Source organism: Semicossyphus pulcher, unplaced genomic scaffold (assembly GCF_022749685.1).
Source record: "Semicossyphus pulcher isolate SPU_LCO1_2020_fin unplaced genomic scaffold, fSemPul1.0.p SCAF_23, whole genome shotgun sequence".
Taxonomy (NCBI): Eukaryota; Metazoa; Chordata; class Actinopteri; order Labriformes; family Labridae; genus Semicossyphus; species Semicossyphus pulcher.
Genome location: NW_027211697.1, coordinates 10076008 through 10103041, shown reverse-complemented (window position 1 = coordinate 10103041; position 27034 = coordinate 10076008). Strand labels below are relative to the sequence as shown.

At 45.2% G+C, this 27034-nt stretch overlaps 2 protein-coding genes across 3 annotated transcripts in view; one reads left to right on the top strand and one right to left on the bottom strand.

Moving 5' to 3' along the window:
• coro7 (coronin 7) overlaps window positions 1-27034 on the bottom strand; it is a 119778-nt gene that overhangs the window by 32276 nt on the left and 60468 nt on the right. The gene's annotated exons all lie outside the window — the stretch shown is intronic.
• On the top strand, window positions 744-25643 carry vasnb (vasorin b). 2 transcript variants are annotated; one of them, XM_069674887.1, is made up of 3 exons: window positions 744-958; window positions 6988-7040; window positions 21660-25643. In XM_069674887.1, the coding sequence occupies exon 3, from the start codon at window positions 21667-21669 to the stop codon at window positions 23749-23751; it is 2085 nt and encodes a 694-aa protein (XP_069530988.1). In that variant the 5' UTR covers window positions 744-958; window positions 6988-7040; window positions 21660-21666; the 3' UTR covers window positions 23752-25643. The 2 variants fall into 2 exon arrangements, with proteins under 2 accessions (XP_069530988.1, XP_069530989.1); XM_069674888.1 differs by lacking the exon at window positions 6988-7040.

Here is a 27034-nt window from a genome sequence, read left to right as displayed (position 1 = left end):
TTTGTCACTGGCGTTAGGAAGTATTCAATAGCTTTCTCAGATGTAGGATGGTCCTGTGAAGGAAGCACTGCACGTACACTGTGTGGCCTGTCCCTCATGTGTCAATGAACACATTAGTTTCATTAATAAATTGATAGATATCGACATAAATCCTTGAAACTATTTTTCTTGACTTTTCATTTATTAGAAATATTGTTAAAAGTTTTACAAGATCACATGTTTGATCTTACAAAGAGTTTGGTTTAAACGTGCTCCAAAGTGTCATGAGATAACTTGTGTTGTGATTTGGTGCTAAGTAAATGATCGATTGATTCATTAAAGTTCAGATGGTTGTTGTGTAACCGGTTTGATTTCGCGATCTGTCAGCATTATGTGTCAAAGCGTCTGTAAACACAATGCTGAAGCCATTGTCATGCACAGGAACTAAGCAAAGCAAAGCGTTAATTAAGAAATAGTGATTCAAATGAAATGTCACCAGTTTAAAATGACACCAGAAATGCTTCCTGCTTAAAACAGGTCGTGCAGGTACAGGCGTCAAGATTAAGCGAGCTGAGAAGGACGCTGGAATTTCTCTCCTTGCACTCTCAGCCAAGCGGCAAGGTGAGCTGCTTTGCTGCTCTCCGGTCTGTGCAGGAGCGCGCTCTGCTGCGGTGCGCCTCGCCTCGCCTCGCCCCTCCCATCCCTCCGCTTAAACTCTCCTCTGTGCTCACCAATAAAGCGCTTTTTGTCCAGGGAGTCGGCACTTGAGCACATTCCTTGACGTGGAGGTCGGTGTAGCTCCCCGAGGATTTGATGAAGACCGTTTGTTATAAGTTTAATAAGTTGACAGAAACTTTTTGGAGAGAGGGAGCGCACACACGGAAAAGTACAAGGACTGGAGTTATATCGGTAAACTGCTTCGCTCGGATAAAGACACAAGCGCGACTGCGCTCACCATTACACTTCTTCCAAGTAAAGGGTAAGAGTTTCCTGCTTTGACGAACAAAATAAGAATAAACGTTTGATACTTTTCGGGTTGTGGCGCTTGGGGCCAGAAGTGCGTAAAGACGCGTATAGCCAGGTTTTATGTTGACAGATGCAAACAAGTTTAGGAAGATCTTAAAAGATTATCCGCACAATTTAACTGAATCTCTTTTTAGAAAAAACAAACACTTTATCAAGTTTGTGTCCCTATTTGAATGAAACCCATCAAACAGCGTCTGTATGACAATTCCTTTAGTGCAAACTGATCGATTTAGAATAATCGAACAGAGACTCAACGTGTTTCTGTTTCGCAATATAAACACGTTTGTATGCTTTTAACGTACAGCGCTACTGAATTAAAAAGACGCCTGTCAGTGCATCCTTGTAAAATGAAAAAAAAAAAGTGGCAGTTTTTGTTGTTGAAGTTACAAATCAACATGAACGCTTATTGCATGTAACAGGTTTTAATGGCACTGTGGGCGACACTAATGCTGCGGATTAAGCGAGCCATCACAATAAAAAGCAGCTCATCTGTGTTTGGGGAAAAGCGTAAAATGCGAGCCGTGCGCGCGGAGCAGAGCGAGCCGTCGGGGCGGTAATGAGGCGGGCTGGTGTTGGACCGCAGGACGCCGTGCAGCACGCAGGGGCCGCGCCGAGTGTCTAGACCGCACCGAGCCGTGGTCACCGCAGAGGACGGCTGTTTTTGGAGCCATACAGGGGGGACCGTCCCACAACAGAGGGTGCAATATAGGACACATTTAAGTCAGACAATACATTTAGTATTTAAACAGCATGACTATCTTGTCTGTATAATATCTGGAGACAGGTGGAGGAGAAATCAGCACACTGTGCACACTTTTCCGGAGATTGTAGTTGATCGCTTATTTTAACTGTAAATGCATAAAGGACTAAGTGGCAATGCCAAGCATGACTACAGTATCAGCAAAGGGATTCTTAATAAATTGATGACGGATGGAAGACAAGAACGTGTCTAAGCTTTGTCATACAGGACGTGGTGAAGATTTCAAAAGCTACTGTTATCAAAAACACTTAATTATTATTAGATATAAATCTTGTACTTTGATTGAAGTTTGGATAAGTTCCAAGGCCGGATTAGTTGAACAACTCAATCATTCCATATATTTTCCCCTGAAGGCGCTGCAGTGCTGCAGACATGAAACACAGGATCAGATGTAAGGAAAAGGTACACGCAGAAATTAGGGAGACATCAGTTCCCTTCAAGCGTGCGAGCAGCAGAGCATCGAGAGATGAGGTCAAATTCCAGCAAGATTAAATCTCTGAGCGAGTGACCCGCACCACCAATAAACCAACATCCAATAAAGTGGCGTGACTCAACACGTCCGGAACGAGCTCTCCTAAAAGCAATAAGAGAAAAGACACATCTTATCCTAAATACTGTACCGATGTAAACTTTGATCCTCAGAGAGGGACCTCTGAAGGAAACTTCGCCTGAGATGCTTAAATCATAAGAACAGTCTTCTGACCACGATCCCTCCAGCTTTCAGCCAGATTACCATCTTCTACACAGCCCCCACAAACAGGCACAGAAAGTCGCCCTAATCTCTCCTGGGGGCAAAACAGGCGGTGTAAACTACTACAATAGCCCTGCTATTAACCCCTACACTGGTGTTCCGCTTGTTTCATCACCATGTGTTTCCTCACAGGCTGTCATTATGCTGTAGGAGAAGCTACTGTGTCTCTGACGGTGTGTAATGATTGTAATTGGTTTGTATTAGGCTACCAGACGCAGCAAAGCAGCCACAGGAGGCCAATTATCCGTCACTAATGTGGACAACTTTCAGGCCGCGCAGATTGTTAGAGAGTCGTGTCAGTGCGGATATTTTGAACGTGCGGAGCTGTGCAACAAAGAGTGCTTTCTGCAACACGGCTCGTGTTTGTACCGTCACTTGTTGACGCTGAAACTTGGAAAGAAGTCGGAGGGGGTAAAAGATGCGTGTGGGGAGAAGAAAGGAGACAGAGGAGGTCAAAATATTACATGCACAGCATACAGCGACACTTTGATGTTAAAATGTGCAATTGTGCGTGCTGGTGAGAGCATTAAGTGAGATTCAGATGCACTGTGGGCGGATAATCCCGGCCACATGGGACATTTCTTGCCCTTAAATGTCGGTCTGTGGACGGGAAGCATGACTAAGAAGATGAGCCCTCTGTCATAAAACCAATTTAAACAATTAAGCCCAGACCGCTGTGACAGCGATGTGGAAACCACACGACCCTTCAAGGATCTGGTCGCTCGTGTCAGTCTGTCCCTTTATCTGTTATTTTCTTACTAAATCAAGGCTGGCATTTCGTTATCTGTGCCAAAGAGCTTGGATGGGAAAGAGCACTGATGTCTAAATCTGCTGCAGACGAGGATTGACAGCTGTGTTGCTTCACTTGTAATGTTGACACACAAATAAAACATCTGCAGGGCATCTGACAGGAGATATAAAACACACACAGTTCTTTACACTGAACGTTGCATTTCTTCCTTTTCAAACCTGGATGAAAGCAGAGTCCATTTTATGCCAATTAGGGGCAGTGCCTGACGCATCTCACCCTCTGCATCAGAGGGATTAGAGGGTTAAAAGTCAGGTGCCGAGGCGAGGAGGCCTGGGGAAGGGTGAAGAGGAGGTGGAGGTAGAAGAGGAAGGCAAGAGCGGGGCACTCACACAGCAGGCAGGGAGAAGGGAGTCGACAAGGCAGAAAGTTGGAATACGTGTGTGTGTGTTTGTTTTTCTCAAGGCCATGTGAAAGTGGGGGCTTGTGACGATTCGCAAGAGGGAGAGAGAAGGAGAGTTCAAGATGTGCAAATTCTCCGTCTGTCGGATTTAACAGCTCAGGTGCTGCGCAGAGAGAGCGAGAGGAGAAAGGCGTGTTCTCTGGTGTGCATCCAAGAGCCGTAGCTGTTTTCGTCTTAACTAAAATCCCCGGCTTCAAAAGGCCTCAGTCTTACACTTCAATGCTGACCAAGCGGTATGCGCAGGCAAACCCCAGCCCGTACGCCTGCCAAGCTAAATTGAAGAAGAGCTCTGCCGATGCAGCCAAATGATGCGTTCAGAAGAACCACTTCAAAACCTTGCATAAATATACACACACATGTGAAGGGATCCGAGGGCTTTGGAGTGCCCCAGCTTGAGCTCAAACCCCAAGACAACTGCTGTCCTCCGTGTCCACATCCACGCACAGACAAACACGCTCGCTGTCATCAGATTTGTCCGTCCTCTGAATCAAAGATGGCATGAGAGAAATGACCCTCTAAGCTTTACATTCGATTAAACCATAAATATCTGCACAATTCCTGAAACCAGCTCCAAGAAAGTACGCAAGGAGAGGAGGCGAGGGAGAGACAGATGGAGAAAGAGAGGGAGAGGGGGAGGATGAGAGGGAGGATGCTCATCCCAGAAAGCCACCACAAATTGCTGCATTTCAGCGGGGCCGTAAAAAAAAGAGAAACGACTCTTAATCTAAGGTTGTAATTACCTCTGGCCGGCACTGTAATTAGGAAATGAGCCTTGAACCAGATCTTGCAAGAGCAAAGCAAGGACGCGCACACACACAAACACACACACACACATACCTCTACTGTTTGACCAAAGCCACAAATGCAAACGACAGATCTCACATTGATACTGGGGCCAAATATTAAACCACTGAGATGAACATTAACTCCTAATGTTTTACTGAATATGGATTTAACGATAAGACGGCTGAGTCTCGTAGAGGGTGTGTGTACCTGTGGGCTGGCGTGTCAGGTCACGAAGCGTCTGAGACCTTTATGTCACAGAAAGTGGCGACATTCACGCACACTCTCGTGTAGTCACGTCGCATGTACAGGTCGACACGTACGTGCAGAGCCGCTCTCTTGCATTACATCAGCTGATGTTGGAGTCCGCCGGTCCCCTTTCGCTTAATGTCTATTTCAGTCACTGAGAGGGACGTAAATAGTGTCCTTATCTGCCGCTGAGAGAGCGAGAGGCGGCCCGAGACAGAGAATCCGTGCATGTATACGTGCAAATACCTGCACGTGTGTATCCGAATGCCACTGCGTATCAGCTCTAATCATAATCACTCAACGCTGCAATCAACCGCCGAGTGGTTGTGACAGTGCCACAAGTCACGGCTTGTCAGGAGCTTTGTGTCACATTATACATCAATCAATGCAGCACACCTGCAGCAAAACACCGACTTGTGTTTTTCCCACCCGTCCTCTCTGCAGGCTTCCGTTCTGGACCGATGTTTTAGACGATGCCACCACAAAGGGCTTCTTACATCCATGCTATAGAGGGCAAAGCCTTCCTCGGCTTTAGGATTAAACCAGATGGGGAAGGAAGAAAGGGAGTGACCCAGAGAGAAAAAGAGAAAGAGAGAGGGCGAAGGGTGAAGTGATATTTATGTTAAACAGATGAACACAGAGGAAAAAAGAAAATTATAGTGGACTGTAAAACTGAAACGTATCAGTCCTCTAAAAAAGGGAAGGACAAAAATATCTCCTTCAAAGGAGAATAAATGTGAATGTAAACCATGTAAATGATGAAAAGAGAGAAGTTTAAAGACACAACCGATGATTTTGTCGTCGTGCGTTGCCTATACAAATTAAAGACCAAATGTCTCACATGTGGAAGAGGCAGCCCGAGCTATAGGAAAGAGTTTAGTATTTTATAAGAGCTGCAGTCATTCACGGAGCTTAGCGGTGAATATGATTTGAGTCTATTTTTCGTGTTAAGCTAAATATTTACAATGCAGCCAAAGGATTGTCTAAGAGGGAGACGCAGCGACCTGACCGCGGCGTCTGCAAGCGACAGTCTCCGCACTTTGTAGTAACGCTGCAACAGCACATCAGAGAAAAGTAAAGTACGCACTCACAGTAAAAACATACACAAAGGCCTCCTCGCTGAAGTGCAAAAACACTCCCACAGACAAATAAACACATGGACGCGGAGTGCAGCGAAGGCCTCGCGGCAGGTCAGCGAGCCAAACCGAGCTCCGGACTGTCTGTGACAGGTTATTTTCGGATGTAAACACACTGCACTCGTGAGTGTGTGTGGAAGAGAGTGTGTGTGCTGAGATGGTAAAAGCAAAATAGGTTATAGGTGTTGCACAATCAGGTAAAGCATGTGGCGTTGACTCACTGCTTAGGTATATGAAATATGGCTGCAAATCAGTGCTTAGTGGAAACATAATGGAATGAGTGAGTCAAGTGTTGAGTATGAATGGGGGTCAAAGTTAACCATCCGTCTGTGCCGTACAAATGGGAGGGAAAAAGCTGGAATAATCTCTTTGCTTTTACGACTATGCCTTAAATCGTTTAAACTAAAACGCCAAATTTCTGCCACTACAGAGAAACGTGGGAGCTGCTCTTGGCTAAATGTTGTCCTCTAATAAGGAATCTATCAAGTGGTCACTTTGCGGCTGGGTTTTCCCAAATCTGACTCATGGTTACGATCCCGTAACCACGCTGAAAAATAACATTTGATACGAGTGAGTCTGGTATTAATGCAAAGCGAAAACAAACACATGAGCGCACGCAGGAGTCAGTCGGCGGTAATGAGACGCTAATCAATAAAAACACACAAACAGGGTGCTGAATTGGACGTGCCAGCTGCTTTCACAAAATAAAATCAGAGGGTGAAACTCAATTAATCTTCCAGATCAAACCAGAAAGTCGACTATTAACTGCAGCATACAGCATAGGGGTTAAAAAAAAAGCTGACTCGCGTCACACTTAAGCACACACACACACACACACACACGGCTGACGGGTGATACCGCAGGACGAGGAGCTGACAAGAGTGTAGAGTGGTCGGCCTGCATTCTTCCTCTCTCCTGCTCTGTCGTTCTCTTGTGCTGCCACACGGCCTGCCAAGCGCTCAGCACGCTCCCGCACACAGCTGGAATCCGACCAATTAACAGAGGGAAAAAAAAAACACTTCCTGTTTTGCTTGTCAGGGTGCTGGATTCCAAATAAGTGGCTAACAGGTACAACTGTTGTGTTATTTCCAGGGAAAGAAGAGCTGAAAGTGGAGCGAGAGTAGCAGAGGAGGCGTCTTCCCTGGGTGAGTGAAGCATGAAATTAAATCTGACAGTTTTATTAGTAATCAGTGTCATTAGGAAAACGATGTGGGCCAGATACTATAATACAAACATTCTGTTAACATCAGACTTTTGTTTGGTGTCAGATAAATTACATCAGCAATGCTGTAACTCTGACACGCGTCATAATAATACACTCCTTTGACTATTTGCATCCGGAAGCCCAAACCACACGCTGCTGGCGGTCCTTATTGTGTTAACCGTAACACCCTGCCTCCTCAATAGGGTCCTTTCACACAACTCTGAGCCTCTTAACAAGACTGGCAGGAGAACAAGAGCGGCTTTCTTAACGCACACACTGCGTTTAATAGATACAGTGAGGCTGTGTAAGGTTACAGACGGAGGGAGGGAATGGAGGTTGCTTGGAGTTTACTGGGCCTGTCGGGTTGCTCGTGTTATAGAGTCGTGGCAGAAGTGGGGAGAATGCAGACATATCAGCGTGTGTGAGGCTTCTCGTGTTTTTTTAAGGTTTTCTTTTTGCTTTCTTTTAGAAGGATTTAAAGTGATTATCACAGATGTTATCTACCAACACATTTCAAAAGATAAGTCTAGTAGAGTGACGTGAAGTTTCTTGGCTCATCACAGCAAGAGCAGTCCCTTTAAGAAAAAAAACCCTTCAATTAAAGTGAAATTTTCTTCCGATTCACAGAACTGTAATTCAAAGTTTAAAGTTATTATCTTGAAGATCTCTGTTTCGTTCTCTTTGGTGGCACCCATGGCGGTAATTGCGGGAGCACACTTCCCAGATATCCAGACAGTGTTGCATGTGTGACGTCCACGGTTGGCTCCGGTTGTAACTCTTGATTTTCCTCGCTGACGGTCGCTTTCCTTTTTTAGACTGTTTGCTTCATCTGAGTGTCGAGTTTGTTTCTTTTTCTTTGGATTTTCACTTATTTTTGAAGTTGTATCTGTAGTCATCCATCTTTTCTTTGTTTGTTCAGTCATAGTATATTACTGTTTACTCGCAACACTTGCAGAGAGCGGAAAAGCAGCCGCTTAGCTCCGCCTACCCTCTCTGGCTGATGGAAAACGCGTCACTAACTGGGCGCCGCTTGTGATTTTTTCTCCAAAAGTCACACCTGACACCCAGTCTGTAATACTGCAAATGCAAAGGCTTTCATCAGTGGGCCATCGGCTCAATCATCATTGTGTTACCTCATTCGGTAGTGATAGATCGTGACTTGAATGAAAATTTTCGATTATCACTTTAAACTATAGAAGTTTCTTGGCTCATCACAGCATGTGCAGTCAACAAAGTCTGTTAGAGAAGTTGAGGAGAAAGATTCTCTGATCCTATTCGGGTGCTGTCCCTTTAAGAATAAAAAAAATCTTCAATTAAAAGTACATTTTTCCTCTGATTTGTTAAGAGATACATTCACAGAAGTTTAAAGAACCAAAATTGAATACACCGCCTATATGTGCTGGGGTTCAGTTGCGGTTGCGTCACTGGTGAAGCTGTCACTCTGATTCTCTCTTCTACTTTACACTCCCCTCCTGACCCCTCACCTTCTGTCCTGCCTTATTCCTGTGTTGTGCTAGTCGTCAATGAGCTGTAACAGGGAATGTGTGGGCTTGTAAAGGTACACACACACACACACACACTCACTCAGGACAAGACCGTAGCCTCGGGCCCCTGGACGCACACCGCTACTCTCGCTAATTGCCTTACAGCTCCTCCACCTCTCTCAGAGCGGCCCAGTCCTCCTGAGGGAAAACACAGCAGATAAGAGAGAGAGAGAGAGCAATGGTGGCGCAGAGGTCTTTCTCTGCCGTAACACATGCACATACTCCTCAGGTGAAGGAATTCGTGCATGATGTGTCTGCGGGCTTGCTGTAAATTATTTGCTATGCAGGCAGTTCTTCAGTGTCAGCACACACACCGGCTCCGTTTCTGCCTTAATCCTGGAGTTCAACATCAAAGCTTAAACACACTGCGATAAATTACAGCCCACTCCGGCAGCCTGTGTGTGTTTTACCTGCCTTTTTCCTGAGTGCTGACTACACGTCTCTGCCACACCTAATGTACATATTTAGATGTGTAGTAAAATTTGAGCGCATGCTTGTGACAGGGCTCTGAATCAAAGCCAAATGTCTGGTTTGCTTTTCCCGTTAATGCATCCTGTAGCTGTGCAGGTTCAACTCTGCTCATTAACGCTCTAACAGCTACGTAATAATGTTAATAATTCCACGTAAAAGCAAACAAAGAAGAGCAAACAAGGGTGCAACTCCATGATACGCACATACGCTAACTCTAGTACACACACAAACTGGCAGATTACACATGTGTAGGCAAACAGGTACGCATTGTTCGGTGGTACAGGTCAGCTCAGGAATCTACTGTACTCACTCATGAGCGGATGTGAGGGCAAACAAGCCGCTCTTTATTTAGACAAATTGCTCTTCACTGCGACAATAACAAAGCATCATTCATTCCCTCCCCGTCCCTGTCAGGTCATCCCAGGCTCGCTGCATATGACAGTGACGGACCCAATCCTGCAAATTTACAGCGCAGTTCTGTGATCCCTCATTCCCACACCACGGCACCCGCTTGGTCTTTATTCAATGATTGGCTGAGGCCGGCGTTCGCATACAGTCTTAACGTACTGCTTTGTTCTTAGAGAAATGTTTCTGCTCGAGTTATTAAACAAGTTTGCAAGGATTTCTGTCTGAGTAAACTATTGTTCTGAGGATAAGTGAGGCAGTATTTCCAAATCAACTTAGCCTTACTACACGGTAACAATGAGGTAAATAATAATCAAATCTGTGTGATGGCTAAGGCCCCGTGCCCGCGTAGCGCCTTTTTCTGGCAGAAAAGCGCTGGCAGAGCGCTGGGATGAAGTGCTTGTGTGCGCTGAGAGAAAAATGCTTGTTTCTATGACAACAATAAGTTACTTATTACACAGCTAAAACAAGATAAAAGCACAACATTTAGTGTCCGGCCGATCTGCTCCCACAAATGGGCTTTTCGGTCTCTGTTGTGAAACTGTTTGTTTGTCAGATGGTTCAGCTCCGGGTAGACAGAAACGGCCAAAACAAGTCGCTCCTCCATGTTTGGTGGTAACCAGAGTTACGAAAGGCGCGCCATCCGATTGGTTGCCTGAAAACAAGCGGCGGTGACGACACCGGCGCCTTTCTGAAAAGTTCAGAGATTTTGAACTCTGAGCGCTCAGAAAAGGCGGAGCGTTCTAAAAAAAGCTTTTTCTCTCGGCAGCCGCATACGCTCTGTCCTCATTGGGAAAAATTGTGGACACAGGGACTTACGCAACTCAAGCAGGTTTAACAAGTCCACTAATACATTTTACTATGGTGTTGAAATGAAACTTTATCAGCAATTTGTATTAATATGCTTAGCAATACGAATTTGTTTTTTAATGCATCATCCAAGAAATGCACCGTATATTCCTTGGGGCTGTTGTTGCATTCAACATACATACGCCATGTGTACTCGACAACCTAAAGGGAGGTCACAGAGGGCTCACTTGTTTATCCCTGCACTTCAGTCACTACCCTCCTCCTCTTTCCTCCTCTCTGTCTTGTTTGTGCTGGATAAGAGGAGTCTTGCGGCTGTACGCACCTGCTGCAGGCAAATTGTGGTGTTGAGGTTGGATGTTGATGTCTTAATAGACAGTTGCTGACTGATGTCTTTACTTTTGCTAAGACGGCACCGCTCACCTGTTTAATCAGAATATGTGGCTCCATTTGCTAATCAAACAAGGGATTGAAGTCTGACGTTGGCCCCCGGGATCCTGTCATTCTAACATCCATGACTGTTCTCCAGCAATGACAAGGGAACAGATCAGGACAGCATTTGTTATGTGTTGAAGAAACCTCTCTTCTATTAATTCAGTTACAAACAAGTCAAGAGTGTTGGTTCAGGAGGTGAACATAGGGCACCCGAGGCCATGAAGGAAAGGCATGTCTGTGTTGGGGGCGGGGGAACTGCGCTGTCTGACTGCTGGTTTGCCAGCCGGCCTCCTCAGCGCTGGCAGTGCTTTCACAATAAATTCCTTTGTGACATCCTAATCAGCAGCAGTGATCTCGGTTTCACATTTATCTTGTGTGTGTGGCACATGTCTGAGGTGATCTTTTTTTAATCAGAGAAAAAAAGCCCGTAGGGTAGAATGACTAGAAAAATCACAAACGGTAACTCTAAGAAAAGGAGGGGGTGTGGGGTTGGGGGCCTGAAAAACAGGTAGGGCTGCACAATGCCTGCCCTTAAACGAAGGTTGTGGTGAAGAGGAAATGAGGAAAGTTCCACTGGTGCCAGATTTGCTATGCATAAAGTAGTCAACATTACTGACGTGACTCAACCTGAATTCCAAACCGTACTCGAGCCCTCACGGAGAACAACAGCTAATTGATCAGTAATTTGTCAATCAACGTATGCGTAAATTCACTGCTTCCTTCCCCGTACCGGACACAGCTGTCATTCATGGCAACTAAATCACGAGGAGGGGTGTCTTTCACACTCTTTTCCTTACAGCTCACTGAGAGAACGCGCAGTGTTTCTTCTTTTGCTTTAGTTAGATGAATGTAGAAAGTAGTTAAAGGAACAAAATGTAATACATGTACTGGAATCTATCATTAAATGGCCATGATATGTCATCAGAGATTAAGGAAACATGCTAAGTTAAAATACTGGCTTCTGCGACAACAACGCTGCATTCAGTATGTTCTCCTTTGAATTTTCCATTCAGGTGAGGGACGTCTGTGTGTGTTCTGGCCTGCGTGATCCCGCTCACTGCCCATTTCGTCACTCCGGGTTGCCAGATATGAAACAAATTGGCGCACAGGACTCGTCATTGTCAAAGCACACGTCTCGAGTAAGTTCAGTGTCCTCAACCTGGCAGCCTGCGTGAGCGTCGTGTTGTCTAGAGGCGTAGCCCTTTTTGGGAATAGCTGCGTGATTGTGGGTGGAGCAAGCGAGACACAGGAAGTGAGGGTGTGTGCATGAGTTACGAGAGTGAACAGGGATCGGAGCGGACTGGCGGAGAGCGTTATCGGTAACTGAAAATAACAGAGCGACTGTACAGTGAGGCTGTGTGTGTTATAAAGCAGCATACTCCTCAAGACTGAAGCCGTGCTCCCGTGTCTTGCTTCCTGCTCGCTGCCGTGTGTGTAAAGTGATGGGAGTTAGCCCCGGCAGCTTCAGCCCTGGGGCAGACCGATAAGTCTCCCCCGTGCTTTACGGCTAACATTCGAATCTGGGGAGGAGAAGGCAGGGGGAGACAACGCTCCCCAATATTTTGAATTTGGACTGTAGTACCCTTTTAGACGCTAGCTGTCAATGTTACATATTAACCCCTTAAAGTATATAAGAAGGTCCTGACCTTCAAATACCTGCACACAGCTCTGTGCACACTGCCACATGCTAATTTGCACAGTTTGTACGTGTCCTTTCCAAGTCGACACGCTTCTATACCGTACTGCATTATAGGTAAACAAGTTCATGTTTACCTGTTAGCGTTAGCGCTGCCCTAAGCTTCTGTTTACCGTTCCATCACTTTAGCCTCGAGCTCTCACAAGGTCTTCGGCCTAATGAACACTTCGACAGCTACACAGGCCACCACGAGTCCCTGCAGGGCTGTTGTGGCAGGTGGCGGAGACGTGCCTTCCTCGGATTCCTGTCATAGTCTCGACTTCTACATGAACAAACCTGAGCGAGAAAGGCCAAGACGGTGATATCAGAAATATTTGAGCGATGTACCAAACATAAGTGTCACCTGTTAACTGCGTGTGCATGTTAGAGAGAAGTGCTTCCACAGAAATGCGGTCTGACTGTTCTGAAGAACTCGCAGAGGGCAACATAACTTCAAAGATTATAAGGAAAGATGCTCCAAACGTACGGACACACGAGCAGACAGGCAGGCGGGTAATGTGCGAGTGTTTCCTCAGTGAGTACGTGCGACATTGTTTGTCTAACAAGGATAGTCGGCCTGTCTTACAGTGTGCCTGCCTGCCGCCTGACTCATACACACCCTTTAATTTAGTTGGGTTCCAATTTGAACTCTTACACAGTGCTGTTACAACAAAGGTACAAACTGTGTCAACACCAAGCTTTGCACACAGTGTGGTCCATCCCTTGATCTTTTATACAAAGAGAATCTGAGGGATACTTGAGCCAGTCAATGTGGATCGCTTTTGAGCTCGAGCACGTATTCATCAGTAAAGGTCTTAAGAATAAAATCATACCAGGTAAACATCAGGAGACCAGGTGACAACGCAGCTATGCAGTCATGTTGAAGCTGGAATGATTGTCAGAGGGTATGCAGAGTGTCGGAGTGTGCACATCACTCCAGGCTTGTGGCTGACTGATAAAACTGGTCCTTCCAGCCACTTCTAACCGCAAGCACACACACAGCACAAACATTTCCCTGTCCCAGCTCGAGGACAGGCTCTCTCAGGTGTTTTCAACACTTACAAGAGGACAGGTCTCTCCTGAACACCACAGTGCGGAATTAGACCAGTTGGCTGTGGACGGCGCTGTGAGGACGACGCTGCTTTGGACTACACGGCTACTACAGGGGTCAGTGAGTGAGCCAGACAGCACAATCAAGTTTTCATTCTGCGAGGAGGCGTGAATAGTCATGCACAGGATATGAATGCACAAGCCAAGGCCTGGAAAGAGTCCAGGTTTGTGACACGGGGATGTCATATTTACTGGTTTCCTGGTGAGGTAGTGCTTTTGGACTAGACGGAGTGTGACTAGTGCAATGGTGCGGTTTGCTGTTGTGTGCTAAGAGAAAAGACAAACAGAGAAACAGGGAGAGAGAGAGAGTTAGAACGGCAGAGAGGTGTTTGTGTTTCTATGCCACAAGACGGTGAGTGATTCAAGCCGGGTCAGAGAGAGACTCAGCAGAGCCGTGGGGTCGTACTGTTTAGGTCACTGACAGCGTGAGGAGTCTTTACTGAAACAAGGCAGGGGACTAAGAAAAGTGCAAACACCACGGGGAAATAAGAACCACATGAAAGCAAAGGTTGTCGGAGCTCCACTGAAATTCTTTGTGTCTGCGTAATTTGAGAGTCCTGAGGTGAAGATCTCAGACAGATGCGTTTGTGTGCGTCTTTGAAAGACATGAGATTGTGACCATGATGACTATCTGTCCCGAGAGATCACAGGGCAGGGTGCGCTGATAAAAGATGTGTCAGTGTTGGGACATTGCTCGCAGGGCGGAACAAGAGGACACTGTGTGAAAGAAGAGTCATCCCCTCGTGTGTGCCTTTATAAAAACAAAATCAAGTCCAGCATCCACAGGACACTCAGTCATGTCCTACAGCAATAAAACAAAAGGAAATGGTGCACATTTCCTTTTGGAGCTCATATTGTCCGACCTCTTCGCTCTAAAGCTCGGAGGATGCAGAGCTAGACTGCAGACATGCTGCTGCAGAGCGTCCAAGCATTGGTCTGCAAGGCCGCCCACCTCTGCCTGCTCCTGTTCCCCTCTCGCACTGCTCTCTGCTCTGAAGCTGGAGCGCGCAGCTTTGGCGCATCATTTACTCAGACACACTCCAGAGGGTTTTGGGTTTCTTGTCGCCCTGAAGGAGCAGAGAAAGCACCTGTCGTGGAGACGAGGACCAACAAGATTCAGGTGTACGTGTGTGTGTAACCAGAGCTGGGTGTGTGCCCGTGTCGAACAGGGCCTGTTATCTGTGCTGTCTGGGGCACAGTTACAACAGAGGACACAGAATACTGAGCAGCAGGGGAAACACTAATCTAGAGTCTGACCTCTGACCTCAAGGAGTTGCTCTCTGCCTCAGTGGTGCATGGTGCTTTGTTGTCCTTTGGACTGATGCTGTCTGGGATGATCATTTGGTTTTTGAAGGTTTTTCTCTTGATTTGTATTCTCTTAACTCTTTATGTGACTATCTAACAGAGCTCTTTAGCACATTAAGTGTAAACAGAAATGTAACCACTGGGTTGGATCTCAATATCTTACACTAACTCGCCCGGTAAACCTCCTATTGTGCGGCGAATATACAATGTTTTTTTGAGTTTACTATCCCAGTTTTACTACCCTCCCATTCACCCCTGGACTGTATATTATGCTCTCTTTCAAGTCCTGCAGCTGCAGGCTCTAATGGTAATACTCCAGACTGTCCATACAAGCAGGCCTGGTCAAACCATAAATACTAAGATGAAAAGGGCAGCAAGTTCATTCACACAAATAATAGGCCACCTTGCAACTCATTTAGATGTGCATGATGTAGGGAGTCATAAGAAAATGAGAGTTAACTAAAGCCTGTAACTGGGAGGCAGACCCACAGGAACCTGTGTGTTGGTTAAGTGGTTGTTTAACAAACCTTTGACATCAATCAGAGCAGGCAGAGCTCGTGTACAATGGATGTGACCATTACGGGGTCTTTCTTGTGGTCGGGCTGAAGTCAGTTGGAAAGCTTTGTTTGTGCAGCACATTCATTAAGTACTACAGGCCCTAATCCTGCTCATACCACCTCAAAGCATAGCAATGATCTTGTGGTTGTAAGATGAGTATTATCAGTGACAGACAGAGTAAAACTATCATCTCTCTTTCATTTCACGTCCTCCTCTGCTCTGTGTGTGTTCGGCCTGCTTGATTGATCTTGATACAAGTGCACCCGTAGTTGAGCATGTTTTGGAATATCTTCTTGTATTTATTTTATTTCACCAAGGTTACTACTGGTTTAACATAAACAGATGAGCCTTGATATCCACAAACCTTATCTGTTTGTCAAATTTGTGCATGTTGGTGATTGAGCCTTTGGCCCACTGATGAAAGCCTTTGCATTTGCAGTATTATGGACTGGGTGTCGGTGGCGTCATTCACAGAAAAAAATCAGAAGCGGTGCCCAGATATACCCCTTTCCCACCAAGATAAATGCGTTGACGCAGGTTTTTCAGACCCGGGAAGACCCGCAAAAAAATGCTGATTGTCTCTTTACCCATTGCCAGGAGATTTCTAGTATACTCCTTTCAGTCTCTTTGTCTGACCTCACAAACGGGCCGGAAACAGGGTTAGTAGTTAGTAGTAGTAGTAGTTAGTAACAGTCGCCCTGTCGCCTTGTTTCTTCTTCCCCTCGGATCAGAGGAAGCTCTCCCACCTCGCCGTCTTGCCAGTGTTGCTGCATCTCGCACGAAACAGCAGCCGACTGTTGACGTCACACATGCAACACTGTCCGGATATCTGGGAAGCGTGCTCCCGCAGTTACTGTTTATCGCCATAGGTGCCGCCAAAGAGATGAAACTGGGATCTTCTAGATTACCACTTTAAATATCTAAGAAAGACTAACTGCTGCCTTACTTTACAGGACAACTTTACAAAAGAAACAGCCGTAAGCTTTTGCATGTTCAGATTTAATTTGTTTTAAATAAAAACCTGTTTCATATTTCATTACTGTAAGTACTTAATAAAACTTTATGACATTTTAGAAATTCAGCTAAATTAAGTTCCTACTCGCCTGCCAAAAGCCCAAAACCACCCCAAGAGCGCCTTAATGGAAAAACTTGAACAAAGATCACAACAGCAGTAAAGTATTGCTGATATACTCCTCACATTTCCATCTTTAAACATGACTTACATTTTGATCCATAGATACTTCGCGTGCTTATCTAGTAGTTTGTGTAACAGGTACAACCAGCAATAACATCCTACTCTAGAGATGCGTTGGCTCGTGCCATAAAAAACAAACTTTATAGCATAACATGCGTACCAACAGTCTTACAATAACATAGCTGACATTTTTAAACTCATAGTTTTGCTGCGTGTTTTTGCTGTCGGCACCAAGTGCTCGCTTCTTTTAAGTAGTGTCTTCAACCCTAGATATTCTACACAACTCTTGTTGTCCCGATTCTCTCTCTCGACTCCTTTGTCATGTTGACGGATAACCACGCTGGATTGTGGATAACTGGGTCCAGCTGTGGCAAGCACTGACAGTAGAAAGGGATGGGAATAGGGTTTTGTCTTCTTATCATGGATGGAAAAAATAGAGGGCAAAGGGGGACATGGGAAAAAGAAGGGGGCAGAGGTCATCAGCCTTCATCACCAGCATTTTTCGGCGGAGGTTTGTAAGTTATAATCTACAGTGAATTCATGTCCCGGTGCTACTGTAGTAAATCTACTCCAGGAGCTGAGCGTATTTCAGAAGTGCACCCCAGTGAACTGAACCCACAGACCTTCAGCACTGTAGATCATACTCTAATGTACATACCAAAAGCATTGTTCCTTTAATAGATAAAGCCCCTAAAGAGAAGGGGCCTCTTTAATGGGAGCATACACTCTGTAGTGTGCAGCCTTATCCCCTTACTGCGCCTTGGCCTGGTGCCCCCCTGTTGGTCTCCGGCCCAGTCTGCTGAATTATGCAAGTGCACGGTGACCTGCGACTCCTCCACACACATACACACACACCGCAATTTTCTACCCCCTCTTGTACCCTTCATTGCCCCTCAGTGTTGGCCTTCAGCTCTGAAGATAAGGACTCTTGACGCTTGGCCTGCCGGGATTTAATTGCCGGAGCCCACTTCACCCTCCCGAAGCCAGGCCTTATCCACCTCTCCACCCCGGTGCCCCCGCTGACAGAAACCTGCTTTTGTCTCCGCTGTTCCCCTGCTTGTGTTTTCTTTTCCTCCTCGTCTTGAAAAGAAAGAAAAAGTGGGATAAGAAGTGAGCTGAGGGAGAGGGAGAAATGCTTTTGCCTCCCTTATTGCCGCTTTAATTTTTCTTTTCAAGGGGCTGACCGTGTGTTTCTCTTGGAGTTGCGCAAATATGTTCCCGTGCTTTTCTTCTTTGTATTTTTCCTTATAGTTTCTGGCACTCGGGTTATTCCACATAGTCTTCAGCCAACACGTTTTATTCTAATACAACCCACAAATCCAGACTGAACCATTAAGAAAACACAGATGTAAGAACAATTGTTACATAACTGATGCGGCCACAAAGACGTTTTTCACGCTTATAAGCAGCACCATGGTTCCTATCCATCGTCTGTTTACAACCTCTGTTTAATATCTGAATGCCAAGCCAATGAGACAGACAAGCTCACTTTTTCAAGCTCAGCTGCTGCCTGTCTCAGGAATGTCTCAACAAGCGCACAGGGGAGTGAAAAGGAAATTACAACTCAAGAGAGGAGGAAGGAGAGGGGAGGGGGCATTCCTCCTTGCGCAGAATGACAAGCCTGTCTTTCTACTGTCTCTCTCTCTCCGGGCCCTCCACCTGCACTTCAAAACACTTAAATTAAAGCCACACAGCCGGGAACCAGCAGCACAATATACTGTGGATCCTTACTGTAGTGACGCCACAATTGCGCCTTATCTGGCGCACTGATAAGACCTGCACAAGTCACTCGTATCCAAAATGAAAGAAAGCAGGAGAATCTAAACCATCAAGCTACGTGTTATCTGTGTTATCTGCCAGTATTCGCTGACTGAACCCCTCCCCATCCACCTCCACTGGGTTATCAGATGTGCCTGTCCCACTTTGGAATGAGGCACACTCAAATAAACATTCAGCCCCGGGGAGCTACGGTGGAATCACCACGTTGAGAAGAAGAAAAATATTCTCCGTTGTATCTGCATAGCTCTCTCTCCTCTCATGCCTGCCTTGATGTTGTTGTACTTTCTGGCACTGGACCCCTCGCACTCGTCTCTGGCGCTGATATAATGAGCCAAAGTCAAGTTTCTCCATCTCCGGAAGGAATTTTTTAACATCTTCAGACACATTTGATACTTCTCTCAGACAAAGCGCGTGTAGTGTTTGTTCTGAACAGGCACCCTCTCACATAAAGTATGTGTGTACACCCTCTTAGTGACACACAGGCATGCAGCATCATGGTTTTCCATACACTGCAGCTGTAGCTTGATTCTCTGTATCTGCTTCATCTTGGTTTATCTTCTCCTTTTGTTTTCGCTTGTTCTGCACACAGAATACAGCATATCACACTATCTCTCTTTCTTTAACACTTACCCTTCCCTTGAGACACTTTTACAAGATCGATCACTACAATTAAAACTTTTATTCCCTAAAGTTTTACTTCAGACTTCAGCTGAGTCTCTGGGGCTTAAGCCAAACATTCTTTCCCACTCCGTACATGTAATTACTCACCTGTAACTGCGACCCTTCACCTCTGCTGCCCAGTCAGCTGCAGCCAAAAGAAAACTCTCCACATCAGATGTTATCTTTACTTTCTCAACAATTGCAATACTAAGTAGGTCCACCTTTTCTGCATGGCTGCCAAAGTCTTGGTAGTGTTTGTCTTTGCTGTTAGCAGGTGCTAACAATGAAAACTAGTTAGCGGCTTGGTTCAGTGAAGCCTTTATTTTATTGCATGTGGCTGCAGGGAATAACTTCAATGTCTAAAAGAGTCATCAAGGTAATAGGAGTAACATGCAGGCAGGGGGCTGCTTTTAGTTTAAACACAGGAGAAGGAAAATAAGAGATCAGGGAATCATTCCAAGGAGGCTGCAATTTCAAGGAGGAGCAGAACAAGAAGTATGTAAGAAAGAAGGAAAATAACAGCCATAGCTCTGGCGTGATGAGATGATACTGGCCCTTCGTCCTCCTCTGTAATGTATCCCCCAAAAGCCTTGATCTCCGCTCCAAGTTCTGACATTTGAGGCAGTGATTTTTTTCATACTGAAAATGTTTCATTGAACAGATAGAGTGACGGAAAGAGAAAAATTTTACAAAAAAAAAATACAAGAAAATATTTTAGTTGGCTGCAGCTCTGATGCTACATATTTTGGCGGCATCGACACCTTTGAGAAAATGGAACAATACAGCAACTGCATTAACTTTTTTCAGCATGAATAACCACTGACCACAACACACAACCTTGGTATCATCAAGCAGAGACTGTGAGAGTAACTATAGAGGAAAAGAGCATCGTTCCAAGATAGAAAAGGAAATGAGAATTTCTGGTGTAACAGGCCACAACCCTAGGTAAGCAGTGTAAGAACAGAATGTTCTCTGTGTGTGCGCTCCATTTGTGTAAAACTCAAAGTCACACATACTTGGCTTCTCATTTAGGTATTTGTGCAGTGCAGACATCAACAACTGCACCATGAAATGAGCTCCTTTAAATGTTGAAGTCGACCAACATACAGTGCCGGTGAGGTATCATGTGCTCACAATTGATCAATTAAATATTAGCATTAGCATTTGAGAAAAAGAGGCCAGGGTGCTTCAAGTTAAAGAGAAAGGAGAAATATTTCCTACCGACTTCCTGAAGAGTAAAAAGGCAGAACCAAAAGCTGTCTAAAAAAATATACAGTCAACAAATAGACCTGTCTATTGACGTCCCCCAAGGCCATCTCACTCGATAGCAGTGAATCATAAACTGCCCCAAAGCAGAACACGTACCGTGTTGTCGCATGTTTCTTTTGCAAGGCTTGGGCTTAGTCACAATATGTTGTGACTTTTCTTTCATTGGTTCCTGTAATTTTTCATCCTTTTTACAGTTTTAGAGACAGTTGCCTGGCGAGTAGCACTAACTGTCAGTCTGCAAAATGACAACAGAAAGTGTTTGTTATTTATATTACATCTATAGTAAGAGAAGCAGCTCCGGGCTACTGGTGAAGCTCATATCCAAGTTTAGAACGCCACAAAGGAAATCATCCACAGATGCCTGGCTGTGTGCAGCACAGCAGACATATAGCCACGTTAAACCAGCGTGGTTATATGAAACTGGAGAGATCAGAGCTGTGTTTATGGTGAATCAATCAGAGGGCGTGTCAGTGGCTCTTGAAATACAGAAAAAAGTAATTTTCCGTTTTCACTTTGATACATCATCTCAGAAACAAAACAAGTCCGATGTGTTCATTGCCGCTGTGTGTGTGTGTGTGTGTGGTTCATAGGCTGCCGAGTCTGTCATAAATGTAGGGAAAATAGACTGCGACCCGGGTACAACCGCAGAGTGTGTGCACTGCAGTAAATAGCTGTGTGGATGGGAGGCTTCCAAATACAACCTTTTTATTTACAAACACCAACACACATCTTATGATACGCATGTTTGGCTTTGCATGTGCATACACACACACACGCACACGGACACACATCTGTTGCATCTTTAGTGACAGAAAAAATGGTTTTGGCATCCCACAGTGCAATCTGTTACACAGATCAGTGCAGGGAGAATGCGGTACTACTTTAGGCTGAAAAGTGGGGCAGGTCGCTACAATGCCAGCTTCCCCCAACCCCCATGTATGGCAGAAAACCTCTGAAGCCTGAGGTCACAACTATAGCCCTATTGTTTGAGAGACCTTGTGACAAAAGACTGCCTTTGATCACTGGATATGCATTGTTAAACCTTTGATAATAATCTCACTCCATGAAACACATTAAAGAACCGCACAGCGAAACAGAGGTTTGGAAACTAGGCTACACAGGGGTAAAGTTGGCTTTGTAAAAGAAAATCAACCATGTGCTGTATTCATCACAATGTTTTTGGTGACCGATACAGCTGGATGCTCCGAAACTCAAACACGTCCCTTAAATGTGACGGAGACTAGGAATATTTGGTGTACTACTATTGTACGATCTGTCATCACAAACTGTATATTTCTTTGAATGATTATTCAGTTCCTTAACAGTTTGTATGTTCTCTTGTTTTAGGCTGAGCATGGAGAGAGAAAGGGTCTGCACCATGAAGGTCTTTCTCACTCCGCTGATGCCCTTCCTGCTCTTCCTCATCCTTCCTGATGGCACCTTTTCCAGTGACTGCCCAAAAGACTGCACCTGTAACACACCGGACTCCATCTTATGTTTCATGAGACGCTCCTCTACAATTCCAAAGGGAGTGCCGTCAGTCACAACGAGCCTTTATCTCTTCGCCAACGGCATTGAGGGCTTGAAAGCTGAGGACTTTGATGGTATGAAAAACCTGGAAATGCTGGACCTCAGTCAAAACAAATTGACTGAACTTCCAGAAAGGGTGTTTGAACCTTTGACTGCATTGAGAAACCTGGATTTATCATCCAACCAGATCACCCACATTTCAGAGGAATGTTTCCATGGAATGGCACTGCTTGAGCGCCTTTACTTGTATAGTAATTATATCGAAGCCATCCACCCTGCTGCCTTTAATGACTTGGAGCACCTGCTGGAACTCAAACTACAGGGCAACAGGTTGACATCACTGCCGGCTCTCTCAATGCCCCGACTTCTGCTGTTGGACCTTCGCTTTAATGTCTTACCAACCTTGGGTCCTTCAGACCTCCAAACCCGAAACCTGGAGTCACTGAAGTTGGGTGGCGTGGGACTCACCAGCCTGAATAAGGAGCTCATAAATAGCCTACAGAACCTCCATGAACTGGACATCTCGGGAAACCAACTCGAATCATTCCCCCCAGTTTTAAAGGAGACCCAGGGGCTTATTCATCTTAGCCTGGCTGGGAATCCAATGGGCCCCCTTAAAGTTCAGGACCTGCAGAATCTTGGAGAGCTACAAGAATTGGACATTAGCAGCCTCAGTCTTCAGGGCCTCCCTGAGGAGTTCTCCCAGCTCTTCCCCCACCTCAGAAAGCTCACAGTTGCAGAGAACCCTTTCAACTGCCTCTGCACCTTAGCGTGGTTCCCAAGATGGCTTAGAGTCCAAAGCATCACCCTGGAGAGAACAGAGGAGACTCGCTGCCATTTCCCACCTATCAATGCTGGAAAAGTGTTGGAAAGACTGGAGCATAGAGATTTTGGATGTCCCACCACAACTACAGTCACCACTAGTACTGTTAAAACAACTACTAGCCAGCCTGTTCCAATCACTACCTTAACAAGTACGACTAGAGCTATTCCAGTACCCAGATCCAGTGACAACCCCACAGACAAAGATGATGACTACCCTCTGCCTCCTGTCCCTGCATCACCCAGTAGCAGCAGCAAGATGGACACGGATGAGGAGCAGCATTTCTGTCCCTCTCACACCTGTCTGAATGGAGGTACTTGTCGTTTGGACCAGCATGGTCAGGTTGAGTGTACCTGTCCACATGGCACTTCTGGCATGTATTGTGAAAACCAAAACCATCACCCGCATTCACCACCTGAGGCTGAAGACCCCATGGCAACTGTCACCGTAGATGCACCAGACATCAGCTCACATCAAGCTACCACAACCTCAATCTTGCTGGATCTCCACCGCTACATTGAATTGCGACCTTACATCCGTGGAATCCGCCTAACCTACCGCAATCTCTCTGGTCCAGACCGCAGGCCAATTCAACTCAGCCTGCCAGCGTCTTTCCCAGAGTACAGACTCAGAGGCCTGAAGCCCAACTCCACTTACAGTGTTTGTGCCAGTCCGCTAGGCGCCCCTAGTGGCATAGACAGTGTCTGCACTGAGGCTAAAACCATAGCTGAAAGTGTCGAGGGTCCTGGAGCACAGTTTGACGATCAGAGGTTGACCACTACGTTGGTGCCTGCAATTGCCATCTTGTCACTGCTAGTACTGATAGCAATAGCAGTGGGAGTGGTATGCCATCTTCGCAGGAAGAGGGGCAAAGGCCACATGGACCTAGACTGTGAGCCCTCTCAGCTGGAGTTGGACGGAGTTAAGACCAGCCTGGACAATGGGGCACTGCCTCAAAAACAGCCCCAAATTATGATCCCTGAACCTGCCGTTCAGAACGGCAATCTGGAATATGAGGTCTTGCTACTACAAGATCACTGTACATCAAACAACAATATGTCTTCACACAAGCCCTCCTACTTTTGACACTGGGCCTTGACAACTCAGACCTAAAGGGAGGATTTTAAATTCTTCAGCTCTGATTTCCACATTGTTGAAATACAGAGTAGTAACTGGTGTTGTGAAAAAGCAGGACACAGTATCAGCCAGCCAACCAGCGAAGGAGAAACTGGACATACAGCATATTTAACTTAAGGCCCTCTGGTTGTCTAAGTAGACACTAAACAAGGTTAAAAGCATGTGCTTTGGCTTCAAGGAGCATTAAAAGTGCCTCTTTTCCACCTACACGCTGCATCCTGCATCAATAATATTGCCTACTGAAATCGCTGGACTGGCAATCACTCAGCTCTTATGCAATGATGTGGGGACTAATGGGGTGTTGTCATTGGCTGAAACTTAGGGTAAAGGGACATCATCATGACCTCATGCCATCCTTTATCTGTCCATAAGGAGTGTGCACTGATTTGGGGATTCTGCTGCCTTTTCCCCTCCACAAGATCCCAACTTAACACTACCAGCAATAATGTTTGCTGCATGTCGTAGCTCTGCAGTGCTACTCCAAAAGGGACAAGTGCTTGCTGTGAATGACCTTTAAGACACCAAATGAAGTCGTACAGATAAAATAGTTGATGCTTGTATTGCTTTATTTGGCCCTGAAATTTTGTGACTTTTTCGTTATGTATGTATGTTTTTTATACTTCTGTCTTTATGTTATTTTTTTTAATTGTGCAACGTTGTGACTGTTAACAGCCCTCCCCCACTTCTTGTGACTAACAGACAAATCAGCAGATTAAAATCTTTGAAGATTAAAACTCATTTGGTACCAGCAAAGTCAATCAAAGGGCTTTGCCCCCAGAATGTCAGACAGTCTAAGTAGATGTGAGTCTGGACAGACTCGAGACTAAATCCCCCCCTCTTGATTCTGAAGCCCTCCGCCTGCTTAACCATCACAAAGGGAGAAGGTAAGCAGGATTACAAAAAGGTACAGAGGAAAGCAGTAGACTCTACTCCTTCTGTTTCAGTGCTATATTAATTCTTAGCCAGTTTAGAGCTTGCTATAATTACAATAACCATCCCATGGCTTTACCACATCAAGAGAGAACTTTAGAGACTATTTATTATTTATGTACCCTGCAAGGAAGCTCTGTTATATCCAGCAACCACAAATAACATACAACATAGTACATGGCCAGGGCCGCAATAAGCAAAGCAAACAGTGGTTGTTCATTGTGTTTTCCTCAAGTAAAAATAGCCTGCTCATTGTAATGCTGTGCGCAATTTCTCCTTGGCAAGAAAGGTTCCAGTATTGCTCATGTAAGCCTAACCAGACTGTGGAAAGGTTGGAGGTGCAGTGCAGCAAACTTTATTTAAAATGTTTGTGTCGACAATAATGAGACTTGCAAAGTAGGAGAGTGCTGAGATCCAAATCAGTGAATATAGGGCAAAGAAGGAGTCAAAGTAACAGTGTGTGTGTGTGTGTGTGTGTGTGTGTGTGTGCTGTCAACTGCAGTGATAATGCAGGTACATGTTCTGTCTTGTGCAAAGACCTGCAGACATCAAGTTACTATCAGTTACCCACTCTGTGCGCCCACATGCCAAGGAGTACATAAAGCCCCAAACAACTCTTCTTATAGACAAACACACCAAAGACACATCTCTGAATGCCTGTGAAGTTACCCACGTACAGTATTCCCAGCACAGAATTAACACTTCCATGCTAACAGAATGCCTTGAGAACCCACACAAAAAACATTTAAGCAATGCAACTGGAATATTTGTTTGTAAATATAATACATTGAAGATGACCAAAAAGTATTTTCAGTGTGATTGTGAATATTTCCCTGTTTATTTTGGGAAGCGTCTTGTTTGTTTTTCATTGCTTTTTTTAAAAATTCTGTGAACTTATTTGTACAAGTCAAAAAGTGATATTATCATTAAATGAATATCCAAAAATCAAACTGGCCAAGTTTTCTACATGTTTGTTTCCACCTTTTGCGGGGTGGGGGGATTAGGATTTGTTTTTTACTTCCCCTTTCTTTTAAGACATCACTCAGCAAGGCGAGTGAAGAGATCAGAGGAGTGGGAGTCCAGAAAAGAGAAAGAGAAGGGAACAAAGGTACAAGTGCAGGTTTAATCATGCCGGATACTTTAATTGCCCGCCAAATAGGGTATCTGTGTGTTCAGGTACCAGTTTCAGCTAAATATTCCGTCAATAGCTGTGTCCCAATCCAGGGGCTGCAGCCTTCGAAGGAGGCGATCCAAGGAGGATGCGCCGTTCATAGCCGGCGTAGACCGTTAAAGCCGAACTGAAATGTCGGTCTGGTCTACGGAGGATTTCCTGTTTGCGCCACCAGCTGTTCCTGCCCCTTACCCTTGCGTCACTAAACACCGCTCCTGTCGCCTAGCAACGGGTAGCTAGCGGGCTAATTAGCTAGCATAACTAATGTCACATAAGTTAACCTATTGTTTTAAAGTTGATTTGTTTCAAGGGCCCCTTACATTTAAAAGTTTATTCGTTGGCCACGTAAGAGTCTGAATTGGAACGCAATGCATCTCGGGATATGTTGGGCCGTGAAGGATGAACCCAGTGGATCCTTTGGCGCATCTGAAGGAGCCTTCGAATTGGGACAGCCTTCGACACGCCGCTGTGACGCAATCAGCCGTCAAATACGGCCTTCGAAGGCTGCAGCCCCTGGATTGGGACACAGCTAATATGTTAACATGCTGACAATGACAATCCTAACATGCTGATATGATATGTTCACCATGTCAATTTATCATAGCATGCAAAAATTTGATTAGATAATAAAAACTACAGCTAAAGCTAGTTTTTTGGGTCATCATTTTATTGGACAATTAGAATTTTAACCCAATGGTGGAGTTAGACGACGCTCAGAGGATCATCAAATGGATTACAATTTATTCTAGGAGGGAAATAAATGTGTTTGCAAAAACTGATGGAGACCCATCCAACTGTTCCAGAGATATTTTGCTTAAAACACCAACAATAATAATGAATGTCTAAACTAAATTTAACTGCCATCCATCCAATAGTTTTGGAGACATTTCAACTCACAGAACAACACTACCATATGTGGAGCCAGGCTGCTAGCGTGGCCAAAAAGTGCTAAATCATCCAAGCCTATTAAAAGATTTCCATGGTGTATTGACTAATAAAATATGAAAGTTTTCTACAAAAATAACAGATTCCTCCAGTGCACTAAAACAAAGAGGTTCTCATAAGTCTATTTAATGAGTGTTTTCAGTAGCAAGAGGTCTACTTCTTCTTCCTTATTAGCATTAAGCTGGA

Excerpts from the sequence above, each read along its gene's own strand:
- vasnb (XM_069674888.1), top strand. The coding sequence starts at position 21,667 with ATGGAGAGAGAAAGGGTCTGCACCATGAAGGTCTTTCTCACTCCGCTG.